The sequence below is a fragment of the Giraffa tippelskirchi genome, chromosome 14, assembly GCF_054371585.1.
Source record: "Giraffa tippelskirchi isolate mGirTip1 chromosome 14, T2T-mGirTip1v1.2.pri, whole genome shotgun sequence".
Lineage (NCBI taxonomy): Eukaryota > Metazoa > Chordata > Mammalia > Artiodactyla > Giraffidae > Giraffa > Giraffa tippelskirchi.
Genome location: NC_137288.1, coordinates 65,077,934 through 65,091,796, shown reverse-complemented (window position 1 = coordinate 65,091,796; position 13,863 = coordinate 65,077,934). Strand labels below are relative to the sequence as shown.

The 13,863-nt window shown below is 38.8% G+C and overlaps 1 protein-coding gene across 46 annotated transcripts in view; it reads right to left on the bottom strand.

Annotated features, from left to right (window-relative positions):
• Nucleotides 1–13,863, bottom strand: part of C14H18orf54 (chromosome 14 C18orf54 homolog) — a 32,670-nt gene that overhangs the window by 1,133 nt on the left and 17,674 nt on the right. For 21 of the 46 annotated variants that reach the window (XM_081562168.1, XM_081562202.1, XM_081562163.1 and 18 more), the window contains one exon: nt 9,823–10,899. The exons of 15 other annotated variants lie outside the window; for them this stretch is intronic. In XM_081562168.1, coding sequence (XP_081418294.1) covers nt 10,827–10,899 — 73 coding nt within the window. In that variant the 3' untranslated portion in view covers nt 9,823–10,826. Of the gene's footprint in view, nt 1–1,866; nt 2,143–8,697; nt 8,816–9,822; nt 10,900–13,863 lie in introns of those variants that run through there. 10 more of the 46 variants (XM_081562181.1, XM_081562180.1, XM_081562210.1 and 7 more) reach the window with 2 other exon arrangements.

The following is a 13,863-nucleotide window of genomic DNA, read 5'->3' as shown; positions in this document are numbered from 1 at the left end:
ATACCTTACTCACTCTTTCATGTTTGGGGGTTCCTCTTTGTGGCCATGGCCATGTAGAGACCTGACATAGAAACTGGGACCCTCAAATTTGACATTCCATTGTATACAGAAAACAAATACTCAGTCACAAGCAAACTAGGATGTTATAACATCCTCTGTGTAAGGTTACTTTGTAGGCATGGTCACTAGCTAGGCAACTGAAGTTTCTACTAATCCATGAAAAGATTAACCTGAGCAAGGTCTGTTGGTTCAAAAGAGTGGTGTTATCAAAGTTTGTTCATATTTCACCTTTTTGGGATTTTTTTGCTTTCTGTCCTTCCCCAGGGCTTCCCAAGTGGCTGAATGAGTCAAGAATCAGCCTACAACACAGGAGAAACAGGAGACGTGGGTTCAATTCCTGGGTCAGGAAAATCGCCCGAAAGAGGGCATGGCAACCCACTCCAGTATTCTTCAGTGGAAAATCCCGTGGACAGAAGAGCATTGTGGGCTACAGTCCATAGGATCGCAGAGTCGGCCACGACTGAAGCCGCTGAGCATGCACACAACTCCTTCCCCACCTCACACCCTTTCTCTGACTTGAAATGAAGACTGTTGGGGAGGCTTTGACCGCTGGCTTAGTCTACCAGCAAAACCTGCTTTACGAATGGGAAAGAGGCCTGAAGGATAAGTGACAAGGGTACCACCCTTGAATCTCCACTCCCAACTCAAGATGTCAAGCCTGTATCTTGTTGAAGACCCAAAGCCAGGTGTTCAAGAGCCACCACTTTACAATGGCAAATATATGTGCCTAGGCTAAAACACCTTTCCATTATATGAGCGTTGGGAAAGACTAGGGAGAGACAGAGCACAAAGGACATGAGTGGTATCACAGGAACCACTTCAGGGCTGAAGCCTCCTGAAGAGGGAGAAGAGAATAGGGGTCCTAGTCTAAGGAATACACCTGGCTTACAGAGATGCTTCTTTCTAAAAAGTTTTAATCTGATGCGGGAAGAGGGAGGTAAGATCATCTCTTAACACATCCCATCAGTTTTCAAGGGCTATAACTGAGAACGAATGCCAGACACTAAGCTCAAAAGCCTGGAGAAGGGAAAGGCTACCCACTCCAATATTCTGACCTGGAGAATCCCATGGACTGTATAGTCCACGGGCTTGCAGAGAGTCAGACATGACTGAGTGACTTTCACAAGCTCGAAACCAGATTAAAGAGTAGTAGGACTCATTGGAAAAGACCCTGATGCTGGGAAAGATCGAGGTCAGGAGGAGATGACAGAGGATGAGATGTTTGGATGGCAACATTGACTCAATAGACATGAGTTTGAGCAATCTCTGGGAAACAGTGAAGGACAGGGAAGCCTGGTGTGCTGCAGTCCATGGGGTCACAAAAAGTTGGACACGACTCAGCCAGTGACGGAACATCAAGGCCCATGACAGAATTTCTTGTTACCGCCAAAGCAGGCAGTGCCCTCTAGTGGGAAAAAAAAATTTAAACAGGCCTTACTAAAACTTGGATCGGCTTCTACAAAATACCCATACCCAGACAGCTAAATGGCAATTATAACTAGGAGAAATTCTGAAACCAAGTCCTGACATTAGCTGTGTTTAGCAATAGTTTACACCGGGCACTTCCCTATGGTGAGGCCCTGTGCTAAGTCAGCGTTTTACAGGTATCCTCTCAGTCCCTACAACTGTGTTCTGAAGCAGCCCCATTAGCTCGGCTTCATAAATTCAATCTTACAGCTCTAACTTGCTCAAGGCACCCCAAGTAAGAAGGGGCAGGAGGGAACAGGACATTTAAAGTTTAAACCCTCGTAAGAAATTTCAGAAACACACACACAATGAATGAGAACTACAGCAGAAAGTTGGGAAATGTTTGCTAAACTTCGCTCATTTTTAATAGAAAATTGATACTGCTTTAACTGGAGATGATGAAATAAATCTCAATAAATGTTTTCATATATGTCTCAAGTCTAAAAAAATGAAGACTGAAATGATTTGAAGGAGTGCTGAATGGTTCATTTGTCGGGGGCATTATCAAGGGCCTTCCAGGGCTCCTGTCATGAGGACTTCCGAATCCCATTCCGAGAGACTTCTTCGTGCTTCTTTCTGTTGTCTTCTCATACGCGTGTCCAAAATCCCACAAAACTAAACATTATTATTAAAAAAAACCCACCTACATTCTAGGGACTTATTTTACAATAAAACATCATAGGAACATCAGTAAAACTGTAATTCTGAGCAAAAAACTAAGGCCTGCTTTATAGTTTTACTTTCTAAAAAAATTACTAACATAATGCATTTATGCTGTGGTATCAAATTTTAAAGACTTAACTATCAGAAGGAAGAAAAACTGTTGGTTTTAGTATTTGGAAAACAGTTCATTCTGACTGCAGCCATAAATCAATGTAGGGACTAACAACAAAAATTAATATTCACTCAAGCCTGCATCAAAAACATAGGTCCCTTTTGCCTACGGAATAAAATCCAAAATTCTCAGCTGAGCACACCAACTGCCTCAGAAGGGTCTCCAAGCCACTTTCTGGGTCCTCATTCAGAGAAATATTTAGGTAGCTCTTTAAATAATGAATAATACAAAGTTCCAGCCCTCAAGATTCAGTGAAGAAAAATAAGGTAGGAGTTTCCCTGGTGGCTCAGTTGATAAAGAATCTGCCTGCCAAAGCAGGACACACGAGAGATGTGGGTTCAATCCCTGGGTCAGGAAGATCCCCAGATGGAAATGGCAAGGCACTCCAGTATTCTTGCCTGGGAAATGCCATGGACAGAGGAGCCTGGCAGGCTAGTCCACGGGGTTGCAAGAGTTGGACACGATTTAGTGACTAAACCACCACCACCACCAAAGAGGAAAGTATAATAGCATGGAGGGGGGGGCGGGGGGGGCGGGGGGGGCGGGGAAGGAGGGTCGGCTTGTCTGATAAACTGGCATTTGAGCCGACACCTGAAGTGAGGGAGGGAATTAAGAGGCGTTTGTGGAAAGACTGACAAGATGGAGGACGTTTGTGGTTATTTGGTAACAGCCAAACCAATGAGGCTGAATCAGAGCAAACGGAGTGGCTGCAAAGGTTTCGGCCTTGAGGAGTGATGGGAGAGGCACTGGCACGTCATCTAGGGCCTTTCAGGGTAGGGTGGGAACTTCATAACTACTCTTCCAGGGGAAGCCACTGGAAAGCTTGAGAAGAGGTACATCATCAGACATGTTTTTCAGTAATAATTCCTGCTGTAATGTAGAGCACATAGCTCTACCATAAAGGCGGCAGAGCTCTGAAAAATTGATGCTTTCCAACTGTGGTGTTGGAGAAGACTCTTGAGAGTCCCTGGGACAGCAAGGAGATCAAACCAGTCAATCCTAAAGGAAATTAACCCTGAATATTCATTGGAAAGACTGATGCTGAAGCTGAAGCTCCAATACTTTGGCCACTTGCTGCGAAGACCCAACTCATTGGAAAAGACCCTGATGCTGGGAAAGACTGAGGGCAGGAGAAGGGGACAACAGTGAGGATGAGATGGCTGGATGGCATCACCGACTCAAACTCTGGGAGATGCAAATGACAGGGAAGCCTTGAGTGCTGCAGTCCATGGGGTCGCACGGTTGGACACAACCACGCCACTTAACAATAGAGTAGAAGGGGGAACCACAAGGGTAGAATCAGCCTTATGTCTTATTCCTAGCGCCTCCCTTACCTAGGAGTATTAGCATTATCAGCAGCTAGTGTTTACTGAGATCACAGATGCCAGGCATTATCATTCAATCCTTGAACAAAACTTCAAAGTAGCTGTTACAAATGAGAGGGAAATTTTAAATGAAGCCTCAGGCAAGATCAAGGAGCTTGTTTACAAGTTAATAAATGGTAGAATCATAAAACACATCTGCCTGATATTAAACCACAGGTTTTCTCCACTATGACACACAGCATATCCAACTCAATAAAAAATTTTGTTATCAGGCCTTTTTAACAAGACTTTGCACATCTTGTTGCTGTTGCCGTTTAGTTATTATGTCCAGCTCTTTTTCGACCCCATGGACTGTAGCCTGCCAGGCTCTTCTGTCCATGGGATTTCCCAGGCAAGAATATTGGAGTGGGCTGCCATTTACACAGGATCTCCCGACCCAGGGATTGAACTCGCATCCCCTGCATTAGCAGGCAGATTCTTTACCACTGAGCCAAGGAAGACCCTCTGAATGTCTTACTCTGTCTAAACATCCTTCAGTCCAATTTCTTTGATGGCAAACTTGTTCATTTTGGAGATCAATTCAAGCATCCCCTCCTAAGTGAACTTGTTCCTGATTATTTCAGCCACTTAGCTGCTCCATCGTCTGCCTTAATAGCTATTGCTCCATCTTCATTTCTCTGAAACAATACTTACCTGGTGGTAATGTAACTGTACCCATTTACATATTTCCATCAAGTTCATGATGTCATACCTTATTTGCCATCATCTCTCCTACCCCTACCCTCTCCTCTCCTTCCCACCTCCACAACCAACCAAATGCATGCTGAAAAGTGAAAATGAAGTCCCTCAGTCGTGCCCAACTCTTTGTGACCCCATGGACTGCAGCCTACCACGCTCCTCCGTCCATGGGATTTTCCAGGCAAGGGTTACTGGAGTGGGTTGCCATTTCCTTCTCCAGAGGATCTTCCCGACCCAGGGATTGAACCTGGGTCTCCTGCATTGTAGGCACTTTACCATCTGAGCAACCAGGGAAGTCAAATGCATGCTAGCTGAATGGAATAATAAATCATCAAACAGTCATACGTAGATTTTTCATGCACCTATTCTACGCATCTTGGACATCCAATGCCACACTTTTAAAAAATAAACTGTCCAAAAAGATAGTAATTGGTGATGAATATATTAATAAGATGGGAGAATCTTTTCACAATGTATATACATAACATACACTTTAAATATCTTTACAATTTTCCAATCATACCTCAACAAAGCTGGAAAAAAATTAGCTATGGGTGGCAATAAGAAAAAATAAAGTGGATGGATATGAACTAGTCTTACACATAAACGTTCAATCATTACATCATACATCTGAAATATATGTCAATCCTCTTACCAATATTCAAAATAAATGCATACTCCAGCGTTTTGCTGTTAAGTAGGGCTCTGGATCAACTGTACAATTTAGACATTTAAACAATAAAAGGAAAGCCAGATGGCATTATTATAAGTGAGGCAATTATGAACATAAAATTGTGTCCGAAGTATTTAGAAATTAAAAACAGCCTGAAAGATGGAGGTAGCATTATTTTTGTTGGTTTCAGTATTTTAAGAAGACCAAAATGTGTATATGAGATTGCCTTGAAAGGCAAAATTAAATAAGGGTAATATGTGGAAGACACAGAAAAACAAACCATGGCTTATACTACAATGCAAAGCATTCCAATTGCAAGAAATGCTCAAATTTCCAGAAACACTCATATAAAAACCTATGCGGCTACCACGATGAAAAACTGAATGCAATCTACTCCTCTGAAATTCTGATCTTCATTTACATAATTCCAGAATGTTTGTAATAGTCCCAGATTTCTAGTTCAGAGTTGTTTTCTATAAAAGCATCAAATTTACTAATTTTTAAAATATTGACCCAAGGTTTCTCACTGGGCCTGTTTCCTAAATGAGCTGACATTTTTGTTATTTTACCTTTATGCCAGGTTCTTGGTTTGGACAGGCTATATTGCAAAACAGGGATGTCAGAGGTGGACAGCTGAAGCAATTTTTAATTTCCCTTTGTGATATTTTTTCCCACCAAAACCTTTCAAGAACCTTACAAGTTTCCCAGGCAGTCATCAATTCATAGTCTCTCAGCTCCAAATTTACCCTGAAGGGGCTCACTCGCGGCTTTTTGGCAGCTCCAGCATCAGTTAACAGGACGGATACGAAGATACCCAGTGGTTCTCTGGCCCAGTCACAGTCCCAGAATGTATGGTTCTCCTTGGCAACGTCACACAGACCTGGCCCAGGCCAGTGATCACCTTCTTTCAACTTTCCCAATACAAACCCCTTTTGCTCCTGGTGTCCTGCCAGCACCGTCCAGCATGTGGAAGGCTCCCTCACTCCCTCTCCAGGCCCACACTTGGTCACTAGCTGCAGCTCCCCCGAACCTTGTGGGGTGGCTTCCTGCTTGCCCTGCAAACCGACTCTGGTCTGGGCAAGCCTGTAACCTTCTCTGCCATCCAGTGGGCTGCAACTACCCCTTCAACAAGGTCTGACTCCCATCTGAGATCCCTTGTCCTTGAGTACTTGCTTGTCCTTACAAGCTTGTCCATCTTTGAGCACTCTCCCTTAGCTCTGGGGTACCAGACAAACTTCTCTTATTTTGTCATTATTTAGAACTTTTTCCCCGCTCTGTGGAACCTGGGAGGAAGGCAGGCAGGCAGCCAGGTCCAGGGAAACACCGCGCTTCATTAGCTGCTGCAAACACTGTACTCCAGTGAGTCTGACTAGTGTAAAACTTTTGTATATTGAGTTGCTCCTGTTTAAAATCACTGTGTGGTTTCTTTCTAGACTGGACCCAGACTGACAGGTTCCCGTCTAGCCAGGCTCACAGAAGCAACACAATGAAAACGAGCCACTGAAAGTTTCCCTAGACTTAGTCTGGGGAACGGATTTGTAACATAGGTCATGTACCTGATGAAATGCAGAATATATAAAAACCCCAAAACCGTAAAAGTCTTGAAGGCTCAAGACGTTAGAAAGCTTACAGCCAAGTCATCCAAAATACATAAACGTTAATCTTGTTTGATAAACTGCAGTATCAAAAAAGAAACCTCTTCCAAAATAGGTTTAATTTACCTCATTTTAAAAAGGATTTGTAGGACATCACATAAAGGATGTGGTTTCTACCATGAACTTACAATCTTATACAGGAAACCTGACTTAAAATAATCGATTAACATGTCTCTGGTTATTACATCACTATGTAAGAGACACTACCAAGGAGACAAAACAAAATCAATCTTCTAATATTTTTTTAAGACATTTTCTCCCCTAGGGATACAAATTTTGCTACAAGAGGTACATCCAACACTTAAAATAAGAAATCTAACAGTTAAACACATGATGGGGAAAGAAAAAGGAAAGCCAACCTACCAGTTTGGAAGGTTAGTGTCTGGGGAATAAAGGATAGACTCTGCCGGAGCTTTAAGGAAATGGCACAGTATTTCAAGTACGGGAAACAATGCGTACAAAGGTGAAAGTGAAAACATACACATGACGTTTGGGAGAACCTGAGTAAAGCAATTTAGCTACAGCAAACTTGCTGAAATCAATCAGTAAGATTACAGTAGTGGTATGTATAACAGTGTCTTGCCAAGACTAGTCATGATATCTTTGAACCAAAAACGAGGGGAATGGTTAAGGTTGAAACAGGTATTAGGAGGCAAATGGACTCGTCTCAGTAGAGAGGCTGCTACACTGTGAATTGGTCAGGTCTGGTCTACAGTAACGACAATGTAGAATAAACTAGTAAGATAAAAACTAGTTTTTGTCCAAAAAAGATCTTAGCCATAGATCAGTTTTGCTCCCTTTCATGCTACCTGCCTTTTAGCCATTTATTTTTAATTATTTTTATTGGAAAACAGTTGCTTTACAATGTTGTATAAGATTCTGCTGAACAGCAAAGTGAATCAACTGTACATATACCCTTTTTTGGATTTCCTCCCCATTTAGGTCACCAGAGCACTGAGTAGTTTCCCTATGCTATACAGTAGATTCTCACTAGTTACCTATTTTATACATTGTAGTGTATTATCATGGGCTTCCCTGTAACTCAGCTGGTAAAGAATCTGCCTGCAATGCAGGAGACTCCCGTTCCATTTCTGGGTCAGAAGATCCCTTGAAGGCGGGATAGACTACCCATCCATTATTCCTGGGCTTCCCTGGTGGCTCCGAAGGTACTGAATCCACCTGCGGTGCGGGAGACGTGGGTTCAAACCCTGGGTTGGGAAGATCCCCTGGAGGAGGGCATGAAAACCCATCCAATACTCTTGTCTGGAGAATCCCCATGGACAGAGAAGCTCGGCGGGCTACAGTCCATGGAGTCGCAAAGAAAGAGTCCGACATAACTGAGCGACTAAGCACAGCACAGCGCATTATATAAAGGTCGATCCCAATCCCCCAATTCAGCCCACCCCCTTGGCAACTTTACTTCTTAGAGCACTTCTACCAGAGAGATTTCGAGACATTGTGAAAAGCGGGACAGAAAAAGCAGCAACATAAAATCAAAACTACGAGTGATTCCACATTTTCAAAACATTGGGGGAAGAAAATCTTGCCATATCTTCAGGCAACATTTTGGTATAACTACGTATGATTTAACATGATCCCAAATATTAAATATACAAAATACCCTCCAATACCCACATTTATAAATTTCAACAAGAAATAACAAAACCAGAGAGAGAAACACATAACCCAAATGAATCCAACACAGAGTTCCTCAATGTGGTCAGAAATCTCTACGAATCTGAAATGAATTATCCCAGAAAAAACTGACGAGTTCCTACTGATAATAAAGAAAATGTAGTTAAGTTCAAGTCTTCACATATTCATCACAGTTTTATCCCTGGATCTCAAATAATTTTTGTAATTAGCTTGTGCAATTTTTTCATACTCAATTAAAAACTTGAAATGTCATTAAAGTTTTATCACTTTTTCTATTGAATGTTTCTCTTTTCTTTTTTTTTGTGTGTAGCAGTTTTATTCAAGTCTGAAAAGGGACAGAGAAAGCTTCTGACACAGACACCAGAAGGGGGCGGAGAGTGCCCCTATTCAATATTTTTCAATACACCTAAAAGAGAGAAAAAGGTTGATAAAGCCTTATATTCACAATGCTATTTTTAAAATCTAATTGGCCTTAAATTCCCAACTCAGTTGTCTCAATACTGTTGTCTTCTTTTTTCCTCTGGAAATCTCAAAATAATAAATGCTAAAATATTTAATTAATTAAATTCCTTAAATAATTTATTGAACACTTATCATTTACATTTTTCTTATTGAATCAGATATATTTTTTAAAGGTTACAATTAATCATTAAAAGTTTTCTTTTTTGCTAAAAAACTTAAAACTTCCATATTTAATACAAAAAACACTTTGGGATAAGTATCAAGTTTCTTAAGATATTAGTTATAACAAAATTCTAGAAGAAGTTTATCTTATTTAGTATTGGAGATATGCTTTTGCAAATGAAGCACTAACCAAATCACTGTTACACAGAGTCAATAAGTACAGTCCCTTTGCAGATTCCTTCTATCATGTCTGATCAACATGTAATACATAATTATCTGCTATCTGCTGTGCCTTTAGAATTCATCAAATCCTGGATTTCCCTGAAGCAGGCTCAACTCCAATCCATTAATTCATCCACTTAAAATCAATCCATCCACACTTGAACAGCCAACCAACCACATTACAATCATCAAAGTAATGTCTTGTTTCATTGTATGCAAACTATCTGCTGTGAAGCAGAAGACCATAATCAGAAAATTGAATGTCGGTGGCAAACACACATCCTGAGTAAACAAAACAAACCCACTAGCAAGTGACTCTCAAACTGGGCAAAAAGGACAGTAGTGACTCTGATGCACTCGGCAAGGGAAAAAAGACAGGATTCACTCTACAGTCTTTGACATGTAATTTCTGTAACAAAGGTCTTATGTGGTGTTTTTAATTGAGGTGGGGGGGGCAGGAATTCTTTCAGCCAATGTGCTTAGAAATTCTTATTTGACAGTAAAGGTACCAGCAAAAAATGCTCCAAAATTTGAGTAGTGTTAATTTGTATACATACAAACATACTCTTTAATTTCATTAGGCTTCTTTAATATACTTCGCCATGTCTTATGACTTATTTCTTCATCTTGTTAGTAAACATGCTTCCTGCTTATCAGAGAAGATCACTTGATAGAAGTTGCAAAATTAGAGAGCTGTTTCCTTCTAGCTAGTGACAAATCTTCAAGACTACAGAGTGCTTTAAATAAAGTTCAGCAGTTACAAAATAGCTTTAATATAGTTACTGATTTTCCATAGTCATTTCAGTTACCAAATTTCATAAAGCAATCGGTCAAATATAGTTACTTGTTTGAGCTAACCTCAAAATTTAAATCTAAGAAATATCAAAATATTAAATTCTTAAATATCCCCCGCAAAATGTTTTAAAAACTATCAAGTACTGTCAAATTATCTCACTTAAAATCAAAGCATTAATTAAATGAGGTTTTCCTGGAATTCACAAAACGACATTCCTTTTAGCACTGCATCAATTAATGTTATTTGCAAATACAACATATTCTTAAATGGTTGCTTTATGAGACTTGAAAGTAACATACTTCCATATGGATAAGATACATCAACAATTTTGACATTCCTTAAGCTCCTTACGTTGGATGGTAACTTTATAAGTCTATTTAACTTAAGAGATTTTGGATAGAAACCAGGAAAAGCTTCTAAATGATCCAGAACCAGATGATAAATCATGAGGATGCTGAAGAAGGTTTAAGTCCATGTAAGCTTCAAGAACAGAAATCATCCATCTTTGACTATTAGACATATGATAGCCTGAAGACCAAAGTCAGATTAGGACTATGGGTCCTCCCAATTCACCTCTGGTATTTTGGCACAAACTGAGGAGAGGTCACAAAAAAATATATGGACATTTTCAAGTCTGGTTTTTAAAAAATAAGTAATACTTGAACCAAGCACAGAATAACGTATGGCTTATAGTTAACTGTCAGTTTAAGCAATATGAAAAAAATACATTTTGTTCTGTGGTGACTATTTATTGGTTAAACTTTTATTTTCCTCTTCATATTTTCGGTGACTGTTTCCCACTGGTATCACCAACCAGGTCTCTCAGGCGAGATAAATGGTGCAAAGCCCTTCATTAAAAAGTATAAAACACATTATCAACCAACATCAAGGACTGAATAGGTAATGCAGACAGTAAGAGAGGGTCATTACATTGTTTATCAACTTCAAAATCAGTATGAGAGATAAACTTACGGAATATGTTTAGCATCAAAACTATGAAAATTTTTCTTTACAAAACCTTGCAATCTGAATAACTCAGGGCTAAAATAATTCATCTAAAATTCTATAAACACATAAAAACTTATGTTTGACATTTAAAGATTTTCTTTTTAAGTGTACCAAGTAGCCTAATAAAAAATAACAGGTATCATTTGTATCACACTTAAAACATCTTTTCCATGTGATTTTCGGAGTGAGATGATGCCTTTTGATATACTATGTATATCATTTAAGAATAAAGGACATAATTCATTTTTAACATATACATTCAAGGCAGCTAAAATTTTAAAAATAGCACTAAAGAATCAGTTACAATTGAGGAAAACTCATTTTTATTGAGCATGGGGAAAACAAATGACAATTACATTGAATAATGTTATTATACCAGCAACCTGGTCTTCCCAATCATTCCTCAGACAAACCAAGAAGACAGGGACCCTTAACTTTCCAGTCTTCCTCTGAAAGTATTCTTCCAGCTTTCCCTCTCCCCCACCCTTCAGATCCTTGAGGATCACTCAGAAAATATAACTTAATCAACCATCCAAAAATATGTCTCTGATAAACAAGAGATTAAGAAAAGCAGAAATAATGTTAACAATTATGATGTGCAGTAATCTCTAAGGTGAGAAATTAGTGGGAAGTCACAATGATGTATAATAAATAAAATACATCCTCCACTTTACCAAGAGTAAGAAGATGGAGGAAACTAGTAGTGTTAATTACTATATTACATCACATCTATTTCCCTGTACTCTACTTCTTAGACACCCAAATGTAATAAGAATCTGAATTCTAGCACCCATTCAACAGCTTGTTAATTTTTGAGATTGTCATCTTCATTAACTAAATGACAAGAACTCACCCAGGGTTACTAAGCAATTAGAGGTAATACTAGACTTTATTATTTCTACATCCTATAGTAATCTCTCTCTACTTAAAAGAATTTTCTTCTTCCTAGACACATTTATGAAAAAAGAATATAATCTGTAAATATAATACTTGGGGCTTATCTTCCTTTTTCTTTTCAGGCTGTGATTCAAGAGACAGAAAGACAAGCGGCTAGAATCCAATCTCACTGTTTACAAATTGGAGGACCACAGATTCTTTAAATTTTAAGGATCTATACAACGGGGTGGGGAAAAAAAGTTATCTTTATTTTCACTAAATGCTATCTCTAAATTAGCATTTCCTTCCATTATGAATGTAAGCAACAGACCACAGTGATCTCCTTCACCACAGAAGTCAGAGATATTTTCATATCACATAGTCATTGCAGATATGTTCTATACTCATGACTATTCCAAAATTACAAGTTTTATAATAGTTACAAAATTACAAGTTATTAAATCCACTGCTAGAACACAGGTACTCTCATTCTTTCTGTCTCAATCCAAAAGTTCATATGACATAACTAGGTAACTATTAGAAAATTTTAAGTTTAGTTGTTCATCCACCAAGCAGTGAAGTCTCAGTGGTGACCCAGACATCAATGTCTTCCAATATTCTCTTTAACTGTTTGCTGATCAACATGTGAAAGGTTAAGTAAAAGACCACACAACTGTTTAATGCTTTTATTCAAGTTATGCAAGAGGGCTTCACAATAATACATGTTTTTACAAAATGAATTTTAACTTACCTGTATTTTAAATGTATTATCTTATTTTAAATGCAATAAAGCATATTTTATTACTAATCAGAAATGTATTTAAATATTTTCATAATTAATTCACTGTAACTAGTTTCCTTTCTAATCCCATGTAGTATATTTTATGCCTTTAAAACACAACGTCAGGTAGAAAGGGCGGGGGAGGTGGGTAATAATGGAAAGGAATAAAAAAGCTAAGTAGAAATATGAAAGCTTCAGTCGCTCTACCTCAGTTACACAATCAGTTGGCAGTTCCTTTCATCTAACTCTTTTGAGAATAAAGCATCTACTTAGAAAAGAGACTATCAAAAGTGATTGGAATTTCAAAGGTAAGTAAGGGAGAAGGGAAGGATAAAATTGCAGAAGGAAATTTTTCTTGATTTTCTTCTGTCAAAAAGTGAAAAAGCAGGTTAATGGGGAAAAGATCAACTTAAGGATTATATTACAACATTGAGTAATCATTCACCTTAAAAACGGAAGTGTAAAGTCGTTTCTGACTGTGACAATGCATGTGCCAAAGACCATTCAAGTACATGCAAGTCAACCCCCAGAAACTCAGTAACACGGATTATATGATCACAATTCAGCTCTACTTTACTGGCTGATACCTTGCATTTGCTTTTTTACTAGTACTACTATATTGGCTGTTCTCTTAAATACTATGTTTACTGACCAATATTCAGCCTAGTATTCAGCAAGAACTGAACAAAAGGCTTTTCGGGACAAACTGCCTACTATTTTCTAGATCTAAGGAACATATGAGCACATTAGAATAAAGAAAAATCTTTGCTTTAGGGTCATGTTTTGCAAGTCTGAGAGCTAATTCTGGCTATCCCTAGTATAGAATGAACACCAGAAAACTGAGCAGGAAAGGAGATCTGAGAAACAAGACAATTTTCCAGCTATCATTAAGCATGGTCTTCACAGCATGACCTTTATTACTGAGAATTCTTACACATTCATCTCCAATTAATATATAAAACTACATGTCCTGAGGCCAAAACCAAATTATTTTTGGAGGACTGATAATTCTGCAATCATCCACCATTGCTTACCTTTATAGTATGTGAACAACATGCAATTGCTCATTTTTTACAACCAGCCTAAGCTTATATGACATAATAAAAGATCCTAGAAAAGGTACTGGCTCAAAAACCAATTCTTTCAT